Source organism: Lucilia sericata, unplaced genomic scaffold, assembly GCF_015586225.1.
Source record: "Lucilia sericata isolate MDLA Ls3-8-SP2 unplaced genomic scaffold, ASM1558622v1 Contig000197F_arrow, whole genome shotgun sequence".
NCBI lineage: Eukaryota > Metazoa > Arthropoda > Insecta > Diptera > Calliphoridae > Lucilia > Lucilia sericata.
This window is the reverse complement of record NW_023994225.1, coordinates 324,115-347,500: the sequence shown is the minus strand read 5'-3', so window position 1 is coordinate 347,500 and position 23,386 is coordinate 324,115. Positions and strand designations below refer to the sequence as shown.

The 23,386-nt window shown below is 31.0% G+C and overlaps 1 protein-coding gene across 1 annotated transcript in view; it reads right to left on the bottom strand.

The window, feature by feature from the left end:
- Positions 1-2,930: 2,930 nt before the first annotated feature.
- The window catches only part of LOC119601888 (putative uncharacterized protein DDB_G0282133), a 106,448-nt gene continuing 85,992 nt past the window's right edge, over positions 2,931-23,386 (bottom strand). The window contains exon 3 of the mRNA XM_037953125.1: positions 2,931-3,202. Coding sequence (XP_037809053.1) covers positions 3,023-3,202 — 180 coding nt within the window. The 3' untranslated portion in view covers positions 2,931-3,022. The remainder of the gene's footprint in view (positions 3,203-23,386) is intronic.

Genomic DNA, 23,386 nt, shown 5'->3' with positions numbered 1-23,386 from the left:
ATAGGTGAGATGATTACGGAGGCTATTCCAAAATTTTTACATTCTGGCATCGAATCCATACATTTACAGCCCTGGCGGTATGGATCGGGGCATTATATTTTTGAAATATCCACGGCAAGGGTTCAAAGATATCCGAAAATGTGAAAAAGCTGTTTCCAGTATGGCATTACAATTATTACAATTCCTACTAGATGAAAGAAATTGAAGCTCACATGTCTCATAATACGAAATTGCCCCCAATACATCCAACATCCTCCACAGCTATGCAGACAACTCAGGTAGAGCTCTTAATTTCAAAAATCATAAAAATAATTATTATATCGATCTGGACCTTCTAAATTAAACTTTTTTTCATCCGAAAAAAACAAGATGTTGATATTGCTTTTTATAACTATGTGTTCATGTGCAAACTGAAGAGGGGTTTTCATTACGAGTGGCAATTGGAAAGGTTTTATTAATTTTTTAATATTGTTAAAGCCTTGGCCCTTCTTACAATACGTTTTACTGCAGCTAGGCTTGCTGTAACAACCACTTTTTATTAAATTTTTGCTGCAGAATCACTTGACTTGGAGCCAGATTTTATGAAATCTCTCCTGTCTTCTTTTGTTATGACTCCATATGTACGTTTATTAATGTTTTCTTAATATTCATTCTAAATTTGCCCAATTTTTTGCCAAATTCCTGTGATTTTGGACAGTGCCCGTGTTCTGTAACTTTCGAGTCGAGAATAAAACATTGGAATATTAGAGTCTTCCACTTTTTAGTTGCGTGATTCAAATAATTTTTAAACTAAACATATTACAATTAACGAAAATTTATTTGAATTACGTATGTTCACTCTGTTTTAAACAAGACGATTATAAATTTTTCGAATTTTTTTGCCGATTCGAAAGTTACAGAACACAGGCACAGTTTCCAAAAACGCAAAAATTTTGCCATTTTAATCTTCAGTCAATGGCTTACCGCAGCCTATTTTTTAAAAAATATATGTCTATATTCACAGACACCAGAATATGAATAGATTTTTTCCACTGCCAGCAGTAAACTGATTTATATATCGAGCCTGAAATAGTAATTTATTCATATATATATATATATATATATATATATATATATATATATATATATATATATATATATATATATATATATATATATATATATATATATATATATATATATATATATATACACTCCCGCTCACTTAAACAGGTTTACTATTTTGTTTACATTCAAATTAATTTTTTGCAAAAAATAATGGACTAATTGGTTATATTAAAATTTTAATTAATAGCATAATGTCTTATGTATCACTAGATAGACAAACATTAGTGCAATACTTAATAACCGATTTTTAAAAGTTTTTTTTTCTAAAACACTACGTTTTTGGACAATTTTTTTTTTTTTGGCTTATTTAGGTTCATCATCTTTAATTTACAAAAACAACAACAAAATGCATTTTTCAGTAAACTTTTTTATTTCTATAAATATTTTTACAAGGTTTTAGAAAATATTGAGTAAGAAACATATCCGCCGTTACTTGAGATAAAGAGTTATTAAGATTCTTAAGTAATGACAAGGGAATTTCGGTCCAAGCCTTTTTAGTTCCTTCAATTTAGGCTTCTTTTGTGTTATACTGTCTACCCGACCTATAGCCGAAACATTTTCAATAATAAATAGGTGAGATGATTACGGAGGCTATTCCAAAATTTTTACATTCTGGCATCGAATCCATACATTTACAGCCCTGGCGGTATGGATCGGGGCATTATATTTTTGAAATATCCACGGCAAGGGTTCAAAGATATCCGAAAATGTGAAAAAGCTGTTTCCAGTATGGCATTACAATTATTACAATTCCTACTAGATGAAAGAAATTGAAGCTCACATGTCTCATAATACGAAATTGCCCCCAATACATCCAACATCCTCCACAGCTATGCAGACAACTCAGGTAGAGCTCTTAATTTCAAAAATCATAAAAATAATTATTATATCGATCTGGACCTTCTAAATTAAACTTTTTTTCATCCGAAAAAAACAAGATGTTGATATTGCTTTTTATAACTATGTGTTCATGTGCAAACTGAAGAGGGGTTTTCATTACGAGTGGCAATTGGAAAGGTTTTATTAATTTTTTAATATTGTTAAAGCCTTGGCCCTTCTTACAATACGTTTTACTGCAGCTAGGCTTGCTGTAACAACCACTTTTTATTAAATTTTTGCTGCAGAATCACTTGACTTGGAGCCAGATTTTATGAAATCTCTCCTGTCTTCTTTTGTTATGACTCCATATGTACGTTTATTAATGTTTTCTTAATATTCATTCTAAATTTGCCCAATTTTTTGCCAAATTCCTGTGATTTTGGACAGTGCCCGTGTTCTGTAACTTTCGAGTCGAGAATAAAACATTGGAATATTAGAGTCTTCCACTTTTTAGTTGCGTGATTCAAATAATTTTTAAACTAAACATATTACAATTAACGAAAATTTATTTGAATTACGTATGTTCACTCTGTTTTAAACAAGACGATTATAAATTTTTCGAATTTTTTTGCCGATTCGAAAGTTACAGAACACAGGCACAGTTTCCAAAAACGCAAAAATTTTGCCATTTTAATCTTCAGTCAATGGCTTACCGCAGCCTATTTTTTAAAAAATATATGTCTATATTCACAGACACCAGAATATGAATAGATTTTTTCCACTGCCAGCAGTAAACTGATTTATATATCGAGCCTGAAATAGTAATTTATTCATATATATATATATATATATATATATATATATATATATATATATATATATATATATATATATATATATATATATATATATATATATATATATATTATATTATATTATTATTATCGTTTTATCGTTTTATCGATAATCTTTAAAGTAAAATTATAATAACTAGAAACAAGTTATAACATAGTTATTGCCCAGTGGTAATAATGGGACCTTTTTATAATTTATTAAGTTGTTAGCCATAATATTAATTTAAATTCTTTCTGGTATCCTAAGCAGGTAATAAATCAAAGTCGTCGCTAACATATACTATTGGTACATGATCCGTTTCTACAATTATTTGTGAATTTAGATCACAAAGCTCATATTTCTTTAATGCAGTTTCCCAATCCATTAACTGTACAGCATGTAAACTCTCAGCTTCATTGTGATGTCGAAGTACCATTGATTCCTAAAAAAACAAATAATTTTTAATATACATATTAAAAAATTGAACATCATGTTTCAAAATATTTAAAATTAAAAAAATCGATAGCAATATTATATAATTAAGGTATACACTTGCGAAAATCTTACTCTAATTGACGTGAGCACCCTTTTTTGCAACAATATTCACATTTGAATAAAAAAATACGAAAAGCACTATGTTCTACTACATGTTCCAAAAAAATAGAGCCACCCCTTCTTTCAAAGTTTCTCTTCACTTAAAATCTGTCCAATGAAGAATTCAGTTGGAAAAACTAACTGAAATTTTGTATTGATCTGTTATGAATATAATGTGGCCTCCGGTAGGTTAGTGGTTAGTGTTCTAGTCTGGTAGACCGGAGGTGGTGGGTTCGATTCCCACCTGAGGTTAAGGAGTGCACAACAGGCCCGATAGAGGCCTAGGTTTACTTCTTCGGCTTTGATGTATGTATATACATCCTCCTTCCAAACTAACTAACTAACTATGAATATAATACCATTATTTTTGCAATAATTTACGCGTCGCTATTCGTAATTTTAATGAAATTTTAAATTAAGCTATATAAAATGGTGTGACAAAAAATAGAGCCAGTTTGCAAAAATATAAAAATTTAACAATTTGTAGACAATTTTCAAACTGAAATCGATCTAAATAGTAGTAAATTTAAGGCTTTTTATTATAATTCTTAAAGAATCTCATTAAAATATTATGATTTTAAGTACAACAAGTAAGAGTGCTATATTCGGCTGTGTCGAATCTTATATACCCTTCACCATAGTGTATTTAAAAATTCATTTTCCCGACTATATCATTATTATAGCAATAGCAAAACATACGAAACGAAATACAGAAAAAAACAAAAACAAAATACACAACGCAATGAAGCCGCATCCAAACATAAGAAATTCAATACACCAAGAAAACAAAAACAATATACACAAGGCAATGAAACACACAGCCATCCAAACATACGAAATTGAATGTACCAAGAAACAAAAACAATATACACAAGGCAATGAAACACACAGCCATCCAAACATACGAAACGAAATACTGAAAAAAACAAAAACAAAATACAAAGGCAATGAATAAGCAGTGTTGTTGTTTATTTTTTATGAAATTTTCAGAGGTTTTCTCGGATTATTGCTTATATCTCCGTTGTTTATGAACGGATTTTGCTGATTTTAAATAGGAAACTTCTCGAAAGCATGTCTGATAGAATTATTGAAGATTTGGATCCCGAAGATATCTGGGGTCTTCAGAAAACTGATTTCAACAGACAGACAGACGGACATGGCTTAATCGACTCCGCTATCTATAAGGATTCAGAATATATATACTTTATGGGGTCGGAAAATTATATTTTGGAAATTACAAACGGAATGACAAACTTATATATACCCTTCTCACGAAGGTGAAGGGTATAAAAAGGGACAGCAGAGGCAAACATTGCAGGCGATACAGCAGAAAAACGATAAAAACACTCCATTATCTGAGAAAGGGCTAAAGACAAATTGTTGTATAGTTAACTAAAACACTTAACCGCACAAGAACACCAAAATATAAATCCACGTTGATTAAATGCCTTGATTATTCAAAGATCATAGGTTTAACATGTCGCCCATGTTATCTTGGAACCCCCTCCGAACCACCCTGGCTGTTAGATAACACAATCTTTATTGAATCAATCAAATCACTACCGAAATCCTCTACTTCACCAACGATTTATAAACAAGTCTTTAACGACATTAAATATAATCTCCAACAACACGGCTGTAAACTAATATTCACCGATGGTTCAAAATCATCCCACTTTACAACATTTGCAGTTGTTCAGAACGATGGTTTGTGTATATACAGTGGCTTTGTCGATAATCACTGCTCCAACTTTACAGCTGAAGCATATGCCATATACATGGCAGTTGAGTATGCTTCCCATTATCCGTCAAAATCCGTTATTTGTTCTGACAGTCTTTCTTCTCTAATGGCCATAAAAAATACACTATATGATTCTCCCCTGATTACCAAAATAAGAAACATCTGCATTAAAAACCCCAACAAAATCAATTTCTTATGGATTCCTTCACACGTCGGTATTCCGGGCAATGAATTTGCTGATATAACTGCAGCTGAAGCTAAAAATAGACCACTATATACTTTTTATACCTGTGAACCTCGCAATATTTTGAATCTTATATTATGATAATTATATAAGTTGTAATTGGTCAAATTATCAACATCCGTACAAAATCATTAATCCTTTGGGTGTCCAAGCAAAATATCCAAAATCTTACCCAAGAAATATTACAAATCTAATTTCTCGAATGAGAATTGGTCATACCAAATTAACACATAAACATCTTCTGGATAAATCGTCACCACCAATTTGTTCCACATGCAATATCCAACTCAACATTACACACATACTTGATGAGTGTCCATCTTTACAGAATACAAGAACAAACATTTTTGGATCCATGCAACCCACCATTTGCCTAAAAAATTTATCTGAGTACAATATCGAATTACTCCACAAATTTCTTCTAAGAACAAAACTAATCAATAAATTGTAATCTAATTTATAGTTATTTTCGAAAATTCAGAGTCGATAGCCGTTGCAGCTAGTACTCTTTCCCCATTTTTAACCCATTTACGGTCGCTGTGCCAATTTGGGAACACTTAATTTTTAAGGCTGTATTAAAAAAAGGTCAACTCTGGTTTATTTCTTTTTGCATTATTGAGTAGAGGAAAGTGCTCAGAATAAATATTAAATCAAACAATTTAACTAAATTCATTGTTATTGTTGTAATAATCTATTAAACTTCAGTGGCCAAAAATATACTAAAAACATGTTATAAAATAAATTTGCTATAATTTTTTAGACAAAGTATGCCAGTTATTAATTTGAAACAAACGGTCTAAAAATAATCTGATAACATAGTAATGCCCGTGTCTGCCATTTCACTCTGTTTCTAGTTTCTGTGACGGCTCTAAACCGTTAAAAAACGCGAGCTACATAAAAACGGAAATTCCCTTGAAATAATTTGGTCCTCCAAGAAAGTAATAGAATATGCTGTAAAATATAAGTTTAAGCCAAAAATATCGAGAAAAAATGAAAAATGAAAATGCTCCATGTAAACTTAAAAGGGAATATAACTTAGATGCTGCCAGCTTAACAGTAAGATCTCTCATATATAAAAATAATTTAAAGGATAAAATTAGTAGAAAAGTACTTGTATGTATGGTACTTTAAAGATCCTGAAAAAAATAAAATTTCTCAAAATTATTTGAAATCTCCCTTGAGCAGGAATCGAAATATTTTGTGGTCAAATGTAAAAAAGTCTATTTATTTAATTCTGATATGATCCGTATAGCTGTACGTAGATGTTCCAACACTGGATTTTGTCCTCAATGAGGGAATTGAGGGAAGATAGGACTGTAAATATTCCATAATTATAATTAATGATGCTATGCTGAATGAGAAATAGTACTTTTAAGAAGATTCCCACTATTATGTCCTCAAAAGCGCAATTTTTTTACATGTCTCCATTTTTCTTGCTCCAAAAAGGTCTTATTTCTTATTTTTTTCTTTGATATTTTCTGGTTTTTATACCCTTCACCTTCGTGAGAAGGGTAGGTATATACATATAAGTTTGTCATTCCGTTTGTAATTTCTATAATATAATTTTCCCATAAAGTATATATATTCTGGATCATTATAGGTAGCGGAGTTTATTGAGCTATGTCCGTCTGTCTGTCTGTCCGTCTGCCTGTCTGTGTGTTTGTTGAAATCAGTTTCAGTTTTTAGAGGACGCCAGATATCGGCCAGATCCAAATCTTCAATAATTCTGTTAGACATGCTTTCAAGAAGATCGCTATTTAAAATCAACAAAATCGGTCCATAAATGCCGGAGATATGAGCAAAAATCCGAGACAACCTCTGAAAATTTCTTAAAAAAGACAATTTTTTTCATGCTTTGATATACGCAACAACACTGCTTATTCATTGAGTATTTTGTTTCATATGTTTGGATATCTGTGTGTTTCAATGCCTTGTGTATATTGTTTTTGTTTCTTGGTGCATTCAGTTTCGTATTTTTGGCTGTGCCGAATATAGCACACTTACTTGTTACTTATGTATTTCTACATTTTATACTATTTTCTTAGACCAAAAAATTATTTCAATAATTTGCCTATAGCCCTTACCTTGAACATGGCGTATTTTTATAATTTTTGTGCGGCCTCGCCTGCAAGTTTTGCTTCTGCCTCTTTTTGGACTCAAAATTAAAGTTTTTAAAGAGATTATATTAGGATTGTAATAATAAGCCTTAAACATACTATTTGTACCGATTTCAATTTGAAAATTGTTTACAAATTTTTATATTTTTGCAAACTGTCTCTATTTTTTGTCACACAATTTTATATAGCTTAATTTAAAATTTAATTAAAATGACGAATAGCAACGCGTAAATTATTGCAAAAATAATGATATTATATTCATAACAGATCAATAGAGTGGTGATAGAGGGTATATATAACTTTGTCTTTCCGTGTGTAACACCATGAAATATTCATCTGAAATTCACCCAAAACATTCTTTATTTTCCGTTACAGTTTGGTATTGAAAATTAGCAAAATCGGTTCACGATGTAAAAAGGTATGAGTAAAACTACTACAAACTACGCCGAAAAAAATAAGTTTTTTCCCAATTCTTAAGTGCCCCGCAAAAAAAGTGAGGAAAAAGAAGTAGAATTTTCACCACAAATAACATACTTGAAGTACTTCCAATTTTGGTGAAAAACCTATGAATTTGACATTAGCGTGTCATTGGAAGGATGTTGTTCATTTTTGACAACTTTGAACTACATCTAATCTTATTCATAGATGCAGTAAAAATCCGATATTTGGATGTCAAAAATAACCACATTCTTTCAATGACACGCTTATGTAAATTTCATTGGTTTTTCATCAAAATTTGATGTACTTCAAATACGTTATTTGTAGTGACTTTTCAACATCTCTTTCCTCACTTTTAACTCGGTTTTTATTTGTAAGGAAATATTTGGTTTATAGAAGCGAAAAATATGCAATCGCATTTTTAGCTGTGATTAAGATGTCGTTTGTAAAGTATGACATCAATTATTTTTTGCGGGGTATCAACACAAAATTTTGTACATGCAAATATAATATGAACAGAAATCATACTACCAACGTAGATCTCAGTCGGTCATAGCTCCCATATAAGGTCCACTTCCGAAAGTCACCTAAACGCACATATTTCATTGATAAATAAAGCTATTGATATAAAATTCGAGCTGAATATGTTTTGTGTACATACAAATCATTCTACCAAATTTTTTTTCGGATCGGTCCATTATTGGTCATAGCTCCCACCCAGCAAAAAAAGAACTTCCAGTGAAGCGAAAAAGAAGAATTTATTCAATGGATGTACTGAAAAAGACCTGAAGAAGTGATTATTTTAACGCAGGCTTGTCATAGGAGGGATGCCCTTTTTATTTGATTCCAAATTCACTACTTCCAAATTTATTCTCAAGAAGTAATTTTTATGTTCTTTTGTGGAAGTTATTTGGAAGTAAAATTGTAGCATTATAGAATACAACTAATTTGACTTACAGTGACTGTCATTAATATTTGGTTTTTTATTGCGATATATTAATATTGCAATTTAAGCAGGAATTTTAAGAAAAATATGTATATATTTTTTTGTAATTAAATGAAAACGAAAAACAGTTCAAAATACATTATTCTTGAGATAAAAATTAATGATAAAAACAAATAAAATAGCAGAAAAATATAACTTAGCAAAAATTAATGCTTCATTAATATTCGGTTTTTTCTAACTTGTTACATAATTTCTTAAAATATGATTTTAAAAATAAAACTTTTATCTGTTGGGCTGGCCATTATTTTTTACAACTTCAAATAATCTACCCTGATTTTATCCCATTCTTCTTGCAATCTTTTTTGGGGCTCATTTTTAGAAGAAGGAAGTAGGACTTTTCCAATCTAAATGCTTTCAAAAATATTCTATGGAATTAAAGTTGAAAGATTGGGCAAGCAAGCAACAATTCAAGGACAAGATGCTTTTGATGTTTAGGGTCGCACAGTGGGGCAGAATGGAAATTTTTTGGAAATAAATCTGGCATTTCTAAACGGCTGATCCGATCGGGATAAAATTTGGCGTGAGCGTAGCCAAGGAGTATTCGAGTTTAAGTTTTGAAGATGAACCCTGCAGATGCCCCAGGGACGGCGCTGTGGCGGCTCAAAGTAGGGTACCTACGACATGTAAAATTTTTAAACTCGTGCCATTTTTTTGTTTTTCACCCAAATACAAAGATTCAAAAAAAGGCGGACCAAGGTATGGTAAATTTTGTATCACTAAATTTTTAAATGCCTATAACTCGGATATTATAAGAGATAAGTAGTATGTCCAAGCATGTTTTTTCAAGATCTCGTCGAGCGCTTTCACAAAATATAAAAATCTTTGTATTTGGGTGAAAAACAAAAAAATGGCACGAGTTTAAAAATTTTACATGTCGTAGGTACCCTACTTTGAGCCGCCACATCTGCAGGGTTCATCTTCAAAACTTAAACTCGAATACTCCTTGGCTACGCTCACGCCAAATTTTATCCCGATCGGATCAGCCGTTTAGAAATGCCAGATTTATTTCCAAAAAATTTCCATTCTGCCCCACTGTGGGTCGTTAACTTGGTATATTTTAAATGTTCATTCAATTTCCGTTTTTTCTGCTGATTGCTTTAAATTATCCCTCAAAATAGTGAAATACAAATCTTTGTTCATGTTAATGTCGATAAAAGCTTGGTTTCCGACTCCATTTGATAATATCACCATCACATGTCCTCCTCGGAGTTTTACTATGGGAGTAACGTTTTTTCCATTCAGCTCTTTATTTGGTTTCCGCCACACCATTGTTCTTCCGACACTTCAAATATAATAAATATAACGTCATCCCACCAGATTAAATCTTTTTTGAGACTTTCATTCACAAATTTTAGTCGGTACGTTCCATTCTTATTTCTAAAATGATTCGTCCATTATTCACACAATTTTTGAACGGTTACGTTTAATTTTTTCGTAAGAAGAAAAAACCGAATCGATGTATATAAAAAATTTGGTATGTATAAAAAGCTCTTAATATGTACAATAAAACGGAAATGTAAAAACCGAATATTAATGGCAGTCACTGTAAATAATATGGGGAAATAGGCTTCTTCGGAAGTCATTAAACTCCACTTCTACAAAAGGTGAAAAAATTCTCTTAGTTCTACTTTTGAAGTGATGATAAATGTTATTCTTTTGGAAGTACTTTGTTTTATTTTTGCTATTTATACCCTGCACCACTATAGTGTGAAGGGTATTATGCGTTTGTGCTGATGTTTGTAACGCATTAAAATAATAGTACTATACCCACCTTTAAGTATACCGATCGACTCATAATCACTTTCTGAGTCGATTGAACGATGTCCGTCAAAGTATAGGTAGCAATTTTCAAGATAAATTGATGAAATTTGAAATACACGTTTGGAGGACGAAGCCTATTGAAAATGGTTAAAATCGGTCGATTACTTTACCAAGCCCCCATACAACTGAACCCCCGAAAGGTCTGTCAAAGTACAGGTAGCAATTTTCAAGATAAATTGATGAAATACACGTTTGAAGGACGAAGCCTATTGAAAATGGTTAAAATCGGTACATTATTTTACCTAGCCCCCAACCAACTGAACCCCCGAAAGGGGCTTTTGAGCTCATAAATATGTATAATATAAATGTATCTCGATGAAAGTTCGCACAGCTATACAAGCCTTGATGACCTTGTCGAATTTCGAAATGATCGGACTTCATTTAACCCTAGCCCCCTTCAGAAAGTGACTTGAACATCCGCAATTCATTTATTAACACTGTTATTGCAATGAAATTTAGCACAGACAAATATTATATAAATACAAATCTATCCAACCATCCATTTTATCGAGATCGGTCCACATTTGCTGCTATCCCCCATATAAAGCCTCTTGTAAAAAAATAGTTTTTCGTCAAAAAATTGCTTAAATAAATCGGAATCAGGTTAATATTCAAGATAAATGCTTTATTATGAAAAATAAATCACATCTAATATTCATAAATGGTGTAGGGTATCATATGGTAGGCCACGCCCGACTATACTTTCTTACTAGTTTTTCAATGCTGAAGATATATTATTTTCGTTCTCACATTTTTATGGATTCAAAATTTTTTATTTTGGGATTTTGTGTTATATGTATGAGAAGGGTATATATAAGTTTGTCATTCCGTTCGTAATCCTATACATATATATATATATATATATACATATGACAAACTTATATATACCCTTCTCATACATATAACACAAAATCCCAAACTACAAAATCCCAAAATAAAAAATAATATATTTATTATGTATCTACATTATAATAACAACAACAAAAGTTTAATACCATTTCGCTGTGAGTTACAAGAAAATAATAACTGAATTAACTCCATAAATAGCTGTTCGAAACTTAAGCAACTTTTTGATCTTCTTATGAAAATCTTTGGTCATTTTGAGTTCCAAACACCTTTATTGAATAGAGTAGTTACTTGTGTAGTTCGTAATGAATCCCAATAGAATTTTAAGTCATTCGCCAGCTGCAATGTTTTCTAAAATTGCGAGTTTCGACCCAGCGCTTCAGAATGCCAAACTGCATATCTCAAGGACTTGAGTCAGGAGATTTTGATGAGCAATCAATGAGTTCGGGTTCTTTCAACCGATAACTACTCTTTGATCAACTTTACCAAAGATTTTGGTTCATTATCATGCTGAAAATCGCAATAAAGTAAGTTGTTCTGCTCGGTGTACTCAATCATATGATAAATTTTGTTGTCGAAAAACGTCACAAAAACAAAAACAATCCAACTTTGTTTGTGTTTCAATATCAGGACTAACTCTTCTCTTCAAAAAACATGGCCACGGCCTTAAATTTTTGCTCTCCATTCATTATTGGGCCTTTACTAAAAGGGTATGTTATAATATTTCCTTCAGCTTTTGAGCCTCACATACTCTGTCTGAATTTAAGAAGGAAAATGTGGACCCGTTTGTAAATAAAACTGTTTTTTATTAGTCATGCGTAATCTATTTCAATATTCTACCCAAAATTGTACAAAATTTGTGAAAAAAAAAATCGAATTTCTTTAAGTAAACTCTGTGCCATGTCACTGCGGGATTCATATGCGGTTAAATTATCGTATATTAAAGACTTAAAAAAGCATGAAGGTCAAACAATTAAGATTGTGGGCAAGATTTTTGGTGAGTAGAGTAAGTCCTGATGTTAAAATACAAATAAAATTGGATTGTTTTGCTTTCTGGGACATTTTTGACCAACAAAATGAATCATAGGATTAAGTACATTGAACACAGAACTTACTTTATTGCGATTTTCAGCATGATAATGAACCAAAACCTTTGGCAAAGTCGATCTAAGACTAGCTATCGAGTAATAGGACCAAAATTCTTTGATTGTCCATCAAAATCTCCTGACTCAAGTCCTTTAGAGATGCTGTTCGGTATTCTGAAGCGCTGGGTCGAAACTCGAAGTTTTAGAAAACATTGCAGCTGGCGAATGACTTAAAATCCGATTGGGATTCATTACGAACTACACTAATAACTAATCTATTCCATAAAGGTGTTTGGAACTCAAAAGGACCAAAGATTTTCATAAGAAGATCAAAAAGTTGCTTAAGTTTCGAACAGCTATTTATGGAGTTAATTCAGTTATTATTTTCTTGTAACTCAGTGAAATGGAATTAAACTTTTGTTGTTGTTATTATAATGTAGACACATAATATTATTATTATCAATTATATAATTTTGAATAAATCAATTAAAATAGAAAATGTAGCACTTTGAATACAATGCCAAAAAAAGTTGCTTAGGTTTCGAACAATACTGTATATATATAAAACAGACTGTTTTTTGTGTGTTTGTTGTGTGGATGCCACGCCCTTTCTTACGCCCACTTTTTGTAAAACTATTATTACACCAATTTTGCAATCATATTATGCAAAAACTACTAAACCGATTTACATGAAATTTTGCATACCGATAGGTGTAAGCTCGGAAAGAACTATAGGCTATATATAAGATCTTGATCCCATACCACGCCCATTCTACGCCCACTTTTTATAAAACTGTCCTTACCCAGCAAAAAATAATTGATGTCATACTTTACAAACGACATCTTAATCACATCTAAAAATGCGATTGCATACTTTTCGCTTTTATAAACCAAACATATACTTACAAATTAAAACACAGTTAAAAATGAGAAAAGAGTTGTAGAAAAGTCACTACAAACAACATATTCGAAGTACTTCAAATTTTGATGAAAAATCAAAGAAATTTACATAAGCGTTTCATTGAAAGAATGTGGTTTATTTTTGACATACAAATATCGGATTTTTACAGCTTCTAAAGATAAGAATAGATGTAGTTCAAAGTTGTCAAAAATGAACAACATCCCTACAATGACACGCTAATGTAAAATTCATAGGTTTTTCACCTGAATTTGAAGCACTTCGGGTTACTAGTTGTGATGAAAATTCTACATCTTTTTCCACACTTTTTTTGCTGGGTACTTATATCCTATCCTATAATTATATGAAAGAGACTGTCTGTTAGTTATGCTTTCACGGCCAAACTACTGAACCGATTTACATGAAATTTAGAACACTAACAATTCTATTCTAAAGAACAATTGGCTATATAAAATCAAGATTGGACGTCACGATTCTTCGTATGCTCACTTATTTCAATATAATTGTTATACAAAATTTTCATTGGAGACTTACAGAAAACTACTGAACCGATATACATGAAATTTGGTATACCGATAGCTCTGACCTGAGGAGGAACTATAAACTATATAAGATCTGGATCGGACGCCACGCCCCTTTTTACGCCAACTTTTTGTAAAACAACTGTTGAACCAATTTTAATCTAATTTATAGTTATTTTCGAAAATTCAGAGTCGATAGCCGTTGCAGCTAGTACTCTTTCCCTATTTTTAATTACTTAATTGTATTTTGTAAGTAATAAATAAGTAAATAAATAAAAATAAATTGTTGAAATAATTTGGTCCTCCAAGAAAGTAATAGAATATGCTGTAAAATATAATTTTAAGCCAAAAATATCGAGAAAAAATGAAAAATGAAAATGCTCCATGTAACCTTAAAAGGGAATATAACTTAGATGCTGCCAGCTTAATAGTAAGATCTCTCATATATAAAAATAATTTAAAGGATAAAATTAGTAGAAAAGTACTTGTATGTATGGTACTTTAAAGATCCTGAAAAAAATAAAATTTCTCAAAATTATTTGAAATCTCCCTTGAGCAGGAATCGAAATATTTTGTGGTCAAATGTAAAAAAGTCTATTTATTTAATTCTGATATGATCCGTATAGCTGTACGTAGATGTTCCAACACTGGATTTTGTCCTCAATGAGGGAATTAAGGGAAGATAGGACTGTAAATATTCCATAATTATAATTAATGATGCTATGCTGAATGAGAAATAGTACTTTTAAGAAGATTCCCACTATTATGTCCTCAAATGCGCAATTTTTTTACATGTCTCCATATTTCTTGCTCCAAAAAGGTCTTATTTCTTATTTTTTTCTTTGATATTTTCTGGTTTTTATACCCTTAACCTTCGTGAGAAGGGTAGGTATATACATATAAGTTTGTCCTTCCGTTTGTAATTTCTATAATATAATTTTCCCATAAAGTATATATATTCTGGATCCTTATAGGTAGCGGAGTTTATTGAGCTATGTCCGTCTGTCTGTCCGTCTGTCTCTCCGTCTGTCTCTCCGTCTGTCTGTGTGTTTGTTGAAATCAGTTTCAGTTTTTAGAGGACGCCAGATATCGGCGAGATCCAAATCTTCAATAATTCTGTTAGACATGCATTCGAGAAGATCGCTATTTAAAATCAGCAAAATCGGTCCATAAATGCCGGAGATATGAGCAAAAATCCGAGACAACCTCTGAAAATTTCTTAAAAAAGACAATTTTTTTCATGCTTTGATATACGCAACAACACTGCTTATTCATTGAGTATTTTGTTTCATATGTTTGGATGGCTGTGTGTTTCAATGCCTTGTGTATATTGTTTTTGTTTCTTGGTGCATTCAGTTTCGTATTTTTGGCTGTGCCGAATATAGCACACTTACTTGTTACTTATGTATTTCTACATTTTATACTATTTTCTTAGACCAAAAAATTATTTCAACAATTTGCCTATAGCCCTTAACTTGAACATGGCGTATTTTTATAATTTTTGTGCGGCCTCGCCTGCAAGTTTTGCTTCTGCCTCTTTTTGGACTCAAAATTAAAGTTTTTAAAGAGATTATATTAGGATTGTAATAATAAGCCTTAAACATACTATTTGTACCGATTTCAATTTGAAAATTGTTTACAAATTTTTATATTTTTGCAAACTCTCTCTATTTTTTGTCACACAATTTTATAGCTGAATTTAAAATTTCATTAAAATGACGAATAGCGACGCGTAAATTATTGCAAAAATAATGATATTATATTCATAACAGATCAATAGAGTGGTGATAGAGGGTATATATAACTTTGTCTTTCCGTGTGTAACACCATGAAATATTCATCTGAAATTCACCCAAAACATTCTTTATTTTCCGTTACAGTTTGGTATTGAAAATTAGCAAAATCGGTTCACGATGTAAAAAGGTATGAGTAAAACTACTACAAACTACGCACAGTGGTATAGGAAAAAAAAAAAGAGGGAAATAATTCAATCAAATTAGGACACCTCGGCTATGTTAAATTTTTAAAACGATCCTATTTCTTCATTTGAGTTCCGATTTAAAAAAAATTTCGTATATATATATATATATAGTTAGACAACAAAATTTCCAATAATATACAAAAAATTTCAGATCAATATAATTTACAGATCCAAAAATATACGTTTTTTAATTTAAAAATTCAAAAAATTTTAGATTTTTGGCGTTTTTTTGCCAAAAATGTGTCTTAACTCTTTTATTAATAAAATTAAATTTTCTTTAAGAACATATAACAATTTTATAGTTTTCTAAAAGGTATCTTTACGCAGAACTCTTTGGCGTAAAAAACTTGTCCTATTTTTTGAAAATGTTGCCACTGCGTCCTTCCGAATATGACCTATTTTTTGTCAAAACTTCAACTTTGGGCGACATGTTCTAAAATCCCAAAGCTGGGATCAGAAAACTGAAAGCAGTTTTGGAAACCTCAATATGTTTTCTATTTACTCCAAAAGTATTTTCCCAGCCCTGAAAGAAATGTGGACCCTATGGGCAAAAAAGTAAAAAATCCCATTTTTGGGATTTTCATTCCTATTTTTAGGAATTGCGGGATGCCCTTTGACCTTTTCAATATTTGAATTGAAAAGGTCTTATTTGAAATGACAAATTTAACAAGCCTTGAAAATTTCATTGAGTTTTGTTCATAAATAAAGATTTTGTCATATATTACATATTTGTTTAATTTCTAAAACTATGATTTATATCAAAATTTTAATAGGGTCGCAGATAGCTACATCAATTTAGTCCATATTTATCCCTTAATATCATTTTTTAGTTAGATATGGAAATTCTCGATTCTTTACAAAAATTTTCAAGCCAATATCTCAATTACATTCAAAAATATGTTCATTTAAACCTGTGTCCTTTAATTTCATCTTTTTCATATTTAGTATTAAGTATGACAGAACATACATTTGGTGTTGAATAAAATATTTGGACAATTTTTAAAAATTATTTAGTTAATTATTTTATTAAAGATTATAACATTGTATATACAATAAAAAAATTATAATTTTATTATGAGCCACGCACAACAACACCTAAATCACCCCACACAAACCACCTCTCCCGCCCACCGAAATATCGGTATACATATCCAGTAATATATGACAAAATCTTTAAATCTTCCTTGTTTTGAGATGATAGAGTTTCATAACAAATCCAACTTTTTCGCATAGTTGAAAGAACAGGATCAGAAGATAGAAGTAAACTATTAAAAATATCTTCATTCTGTGATTGCCTGGAGCATTTTCTTGAGCTGAATAGTTGAACATGCTTAAAATCTCGATTCCTCGCTTCCTGGGCTTCTTCTGTTAACTCTCCAAGTGGAAGAATATTCGATTCAATTATTATTTGACTATGACACAATACTTTGTGTACTGTTGGTGTTAGTTCCCTCCATGGATACAGAGATACAAGTAATTTAGAAATTTCAGATGTATATTCCCCAAATCGATTTCCATTAATTTTATGTTTACTATTCAGTGCCATTAAAATAGTGTTAACTCTTCGAAGCAACTCCTTGTCGATTCCAGTTATTTTTGAAGTAATTTCAAAATCACGAAAAAACCTTCTCACCGTATTACCGTCATTTGTACTACCGCAACTTGGAAGTGGTTTGTCGATGTTTAATCCCATCTGAACTTTAAATTCTTCTTGGATTCTGCTTTTTTCCGCAGCTCTCAGTTCTTTCAATTCTTCATTATTTTTTGTTGATTTAGTAAAATTCTCTGGCACACTTCTATATTTGAGGTCGTATGCTATGTGTAAAAAGTAATCCAAAAATCGTATTCTGGCATGAAGTGGTGAAATTCCGAAAGACAGGACTTCTTCATTAATACTTCTGCTTTTGTTTATATTTGAGAATTGCGACTTTTTCTCATTACATATTGAGCATCTCCAGAAGGAAGAAGTTTCTGTTATGGCATTGCTGACCTTTCCATCAATCATTATTAAGCTTAGCTGATATTATACGTTAATAGAGAATTCCTTTATTTTTATGCAAATGGGCTCCAGTGCATTTATTTCATCTTTTAAATATTCCACTAAATCTTTTGTTGTTTTCTTTGACTCCTTTATATATTCAAATCCAATGGGTCTACAAAAATTTTTTGAACCCGGAGTTGTATTGATCCATATATCTTCAAATGAATTTCCGATGCTTGACGATGATGGATTAAGGGAATATGAACGAATTCGTAATGGCACTAATGATGACATAAATACACTTTTGTAGTCTGCTAATGTCCGACTTCCACAAGCTTGTTTGTATTCTGGAAGTGCTGATAAACCGTCACATCCCCACTTACACATTAAGACAACATCACAGTTATGAATTTTCCTTAGTTGGTCTTCTGAAAAGTCTGACACAATTCTTGATGCTGTGTTTTCGAGCAAAGATGATATATCAATGCAAGCATCCACATCATTAACAGCAATAGGTGATGGTAGGATAGTTTGTTTTTTTTCCTGGATCGCCTTGTATGATGGTAATATATTGTGTCCTTTTTCATGCAGAGCTTTCCTTAATATTTGGTACTTATTTCGACTGAGACCCAGTTCCAACATAAGCGCTATTGCTTCCTCTTCAGTAAAATTTGATTGTGATGTTGGAGTTGGTATACTTTCCACAATTCGCTTAAGTCGTTTTGGTGATGCATTAGGAAGAATAGTTGCAATATGTACGACATCCATAGGTTGGTTTTCCTTTTTCAGCATTTCGTTAAATGTATCAGCAATTTCCTCATTTGAGATTGAAAAAAGTTTTTGTGTGACCCTCTTTTTTTTGACCTTGAACATAAGTCTTCGTATGACTTGCAAGGCGCTCCTGTTGATGTGTTGTAAGTTGAGATTTCCGTAGTAGTTTCCATCCAACTACAAAATTTTAATCGAAATTTCTTTTGATTTCCATCCACAGACTTACTTTTTACATCAAAAAGTTTTAAAAAGTTTTCAATTTTTGATATGCCTGTTTTGTCTACTTTTCTACTATATGTAGTTTTTATATAATTTGAAATGTCTTCAATTCTTTCTGGCCCTTTTGAAGATACACTCCATAAAACGGAACACAACTCTTCGTACTTTAATGTAATCTTCATTGTAGATTTATTAAATATGGTACTTAAAATCTGAGAAGTTTACTTATATACCAATTCTTGTCATTTCCGATACAGGTATTCCAAAGTAAAAAATTACGAATTGTCTACCTATTAACATTTAGGACTATATTACTTTAACCTGTAATTCAGTCATTGATATTTCTTATTAGTGAATGAATCGAAATTATCATTACCTGTATATTTTTACCTACATGATCATAAACGAAACAGAACGAAATGATCTGTCGAAAAAATTTAGGTAAGAAATAGTTATAAATTTCTGAAAATTTAAGACCTTTCAATTATAAGGATAAGCAAACAAATAGAAAATAGGTAAATATAAGATTTAAATATGTTCTGTCATATTTAATACTAAAATATGAAAAAGATGAAATTAAAGGATACAGGTTTAAATGAACATATTTTTGAATGTAATTGAGATATTGGCTTGAAAATTTTTGTAAAGAATCGAGAATTTCCATATCTAACTAAAAAAAGATATTAAGGGATAATTATGGACTAAATTGATGTAGCTATCTGAGACCCTATTAAAATTTTTATATAAATCATAGTTTTAGAAATTAAACAAATATGTAATACTAGCTATACCCAGTGTGCTTCGCTACCCTCATCGTAATGGAATAAAATAAATATTATTGTAAATGTATATATATCTGCAATATCAAAAAGTCCCCTATTTAAATTTATGTTTATATATTCAATATTTTAGAAAACTCAAAAAGTACCAATGAAGTACGAAAAAGTAACAAAAGACCTCTTTTATTTAATTTCATGTTCCTAAGTTCAATATTATAGAAAATTAAAAAAAGTACCAGTTGAAGAACGAAAAATTACCAAAGGGTCCCCTTTTATAGATTCTCATTAACTCCGGGCTCCACATGGTTAATTTCATGTTATAAAAAACACAAAAAGTACCTTTTGAAGAACGAAAAATTACCAAAAATTCCTCTTTTATATGTTCTCACTTACTCCGGGCTCTACGTACTTAATTTCATGTTTCTAGGTTCAATATTATAGAAAATTCAAAAAGTACCTTTTGAAGAACGAAAAAGTGCCGAAGAGTCCCCTTTTATAGGTTATCACTTAATCTTGGCTGTACTTGCTTAATTTCATGTTTCTAGGTTCAATATTATAGAAAATTCAAAAAGTGCCTTTTGAAGAACAAAAAAGTACCAAAAAGTTCCCTCTTATAGATTCTCATTTACTCCAGGCTCTATATGCTTAATTTCATGCTTCTATGATCAATATTATAGAAAATTCAAAAAGTACCTTTTGAAGAACGAAGAAGTACCAAAAAGTCCCCTTTTATAGGTCCTCACTTAATTCGGGCTCTACATGTTTAATTTCATGTTTCTAGGTTCAATATTATAGAAAATTCAAAAAGTACCTTTTGAAGAACAAAAAAGTACCAAAAAGTCCCCTTTTATAGTTTCTCACTTAATCCAGGCTCTACATGCATACTTTCATGTTTCTATTTTCAATATTATAAAAAATTCATAAAGTACCTTTTGAAGAACGAAAAAGTACCAAAAAGTCCCCTTTTATAGATTCTCATTTACTACGGGCTCTAAATGCTTATTTTCATGTTTCTAGGTTCAATTTAATAGAAAACTCAAAAAGTACCAGTCGAAGGACAAAAAAGTACCAAAAAGTCCCCTTTTATAGATTCTCATTTACTAAGGGCTCTACATGCTTAATTTCATGTTTCTAGGTTAAATTTTATAGAAAACTCAAAAAGTACCAGTCGAAAGACGAAAAAGTACCAAAAAGTCCCCTTTTATAGTTTCTCACTTAATCCAGGCTCTACATGCATACTTTCATGTTTCTATTTCAATATTATAGAAAATTCATGAAGTACCTTTTGAAGAACGAAAAAGTACCAAAAAGTCCCCTTTTATAGATTCTCATTTACTACGGGCTCTAAATGCTTATTTTCATGTTTCTAGGTTCAATTTAATAGAAAACTCAAAAAGTACCAGTCGAAGGACGAAAAAGTAACAAAAAGTCCCCTTTTATAGATTCTCATTTACTCCAGGCTCTACGTGCTTAATTTCATGCTTCTAGGATCAATATTATAGAAAATTCAAAAAGTACCAGTCGAAAGACGAAAAAGTACCAAAAAGTCCCCTTTTATAGATTCTCATTCACTAAGGGCTCTACATGCTTAATTTCATGTTTCTAGGTTAAATTTTATAGAAAACTCAAAAAGTACCAGTCGAAAGACGAAAAAGTACCAAATAGTCCCCTTTTATAGATTCTCATTTAATAAGGGCTCTACATGCTTAATTTTATGTTTCTAGGTTAAATTTTATAGAAAACTCAAAAAGTACCAGTCGAAGGACGAAAAAGTACCAAAAAGTCCCCTTTTATAGATTCTCATTAACTAAGGCTTAATTTCATGTTTCTAGGTTAAATTTTATAGAAAACTCAAAAAGTAGCAGTCGAAGGACGAAAAAGTACCAAAATTCCCCTTTTATAGATTCTCATTTACTCCGGGCTCTACATGCTTAATTTCATGTTTCTAGGTTAAATTTTATAGAAAACTCAAAAAGTACCAGTCGAAAGACGAAAAAGTACCAAAAAGTCCCCTTTTATAGATTCTCATTTACTAAGGGCTCTACATGCTTAATTTCATGTTTCTAGGTTAAATTTTATAGAAAACTCAAAAAGTACAAGTCGAAGGACGAAAAAGTACCAAAAAGTCCCCTTTTATAGATTCTCATTTACTAAGGGCTCTACATGCTTAATTTCATGTTTCTAGGTTAAATTTTATAGAAAACTCAAAAAGTACCAGTCGAAAGACGAAAAAGTACAAAATAGTCCCCTTTTATAGATTCTCATTTACTAAGGGCTCTACATGCTTAATTTCATGTTTCTAGGTTAAATTTTATAGAAAACTCAAAAAGTACCAGTCGAAGGACGAAAAAGTACCAAAAAGTCCCCTTTTATAGATTCTCATTTACTCCGGTCTCTACATGTTTAATTTCATGTTTCTAGGTTCAATATTATAGAAAATTCAAAAAGTACCTTTTAAAGAACGAAAAAGTACCAAAAAGTCCCATTTTATAGATTCTCATTTACTCCGAGCTCTACATGCTTAATTTCATGTTTCTAGGTTTAATTTTAAAGAAAACTCAAAAAAGTACCTGTGTAGAACGAAAAAGTAGCGAAAAGTCCCTTTATTATTAATTTCATGTTTCTATTTCAATATCATAGAAAACTCAAAAAGGACCAGTTGGAGAATGAAAAGTACCAAAAAATATCACTTGATACCGGGGTTCCAAATAACACCCCATTAGGATATTTAGTGTTTCTAAATTTAAAAATTTTATCTAAATTGGATCATTGTGGTTGAATAAAATCAAATTTCCCGTTTTTACCCCTTTTGGTACTTTTTTACTCCCCATTAACGAAATAAAAATTCTATTCCAAAAAGTTGCAACATCGTAGTGGGAGCCCGTTATTATGTATTCATATGTATAAGTTAATAAACCAAAAACAATGTTTTATGAAAAAAGTACCAAAAATAGGTACAATTTTAACCCCTTAAACGTCCGAATATCCAAAAAGTACTAAATTCATATTTTTATTTTTTCGTTAAGTTATGAAGGAGTCAAAAATATTTTTTGAATGTGCACTGGTTTAAAAGATACATGGGGTGCGAAAAAAGTACCAAAATACAGTTTTTACCCGTTTATTCCCTAAAGGGGCCGAATTTTAAAAAAGTACCAGACACCTGTCCGTTTATTTTTTAAATGAACGGCGATAAGCTTTAAACTGTTTTTGTATCTTTTCTAGTTTAGGAGATATAAGGTTACCGAATTTACCCGTTTTACCCTTTTTTACCCCCTAAACATTCGAATTTCCAAAAATCCCGTCTTAGTGGATCTATTTGGCGGGAGACCAACCTCCTGTCCAAATTTCAGCTCTTTAGCTTCAACCGTTTAGGCTGTGCGATGATGAATCGGTCAGTCAGTCAGTCAGTCAGTAACGTTAGAATTTTATATATATAGATATGACAAAATCTTTATTTATGAACAAAACTCAATGAAATTTAAATTGTTAAATTTGTCATTTCAAATAAGAAAATGCAAAAAAAAATTGAAAAGGTCAAAGGGCATCCCGCAATTCCTAAAAAT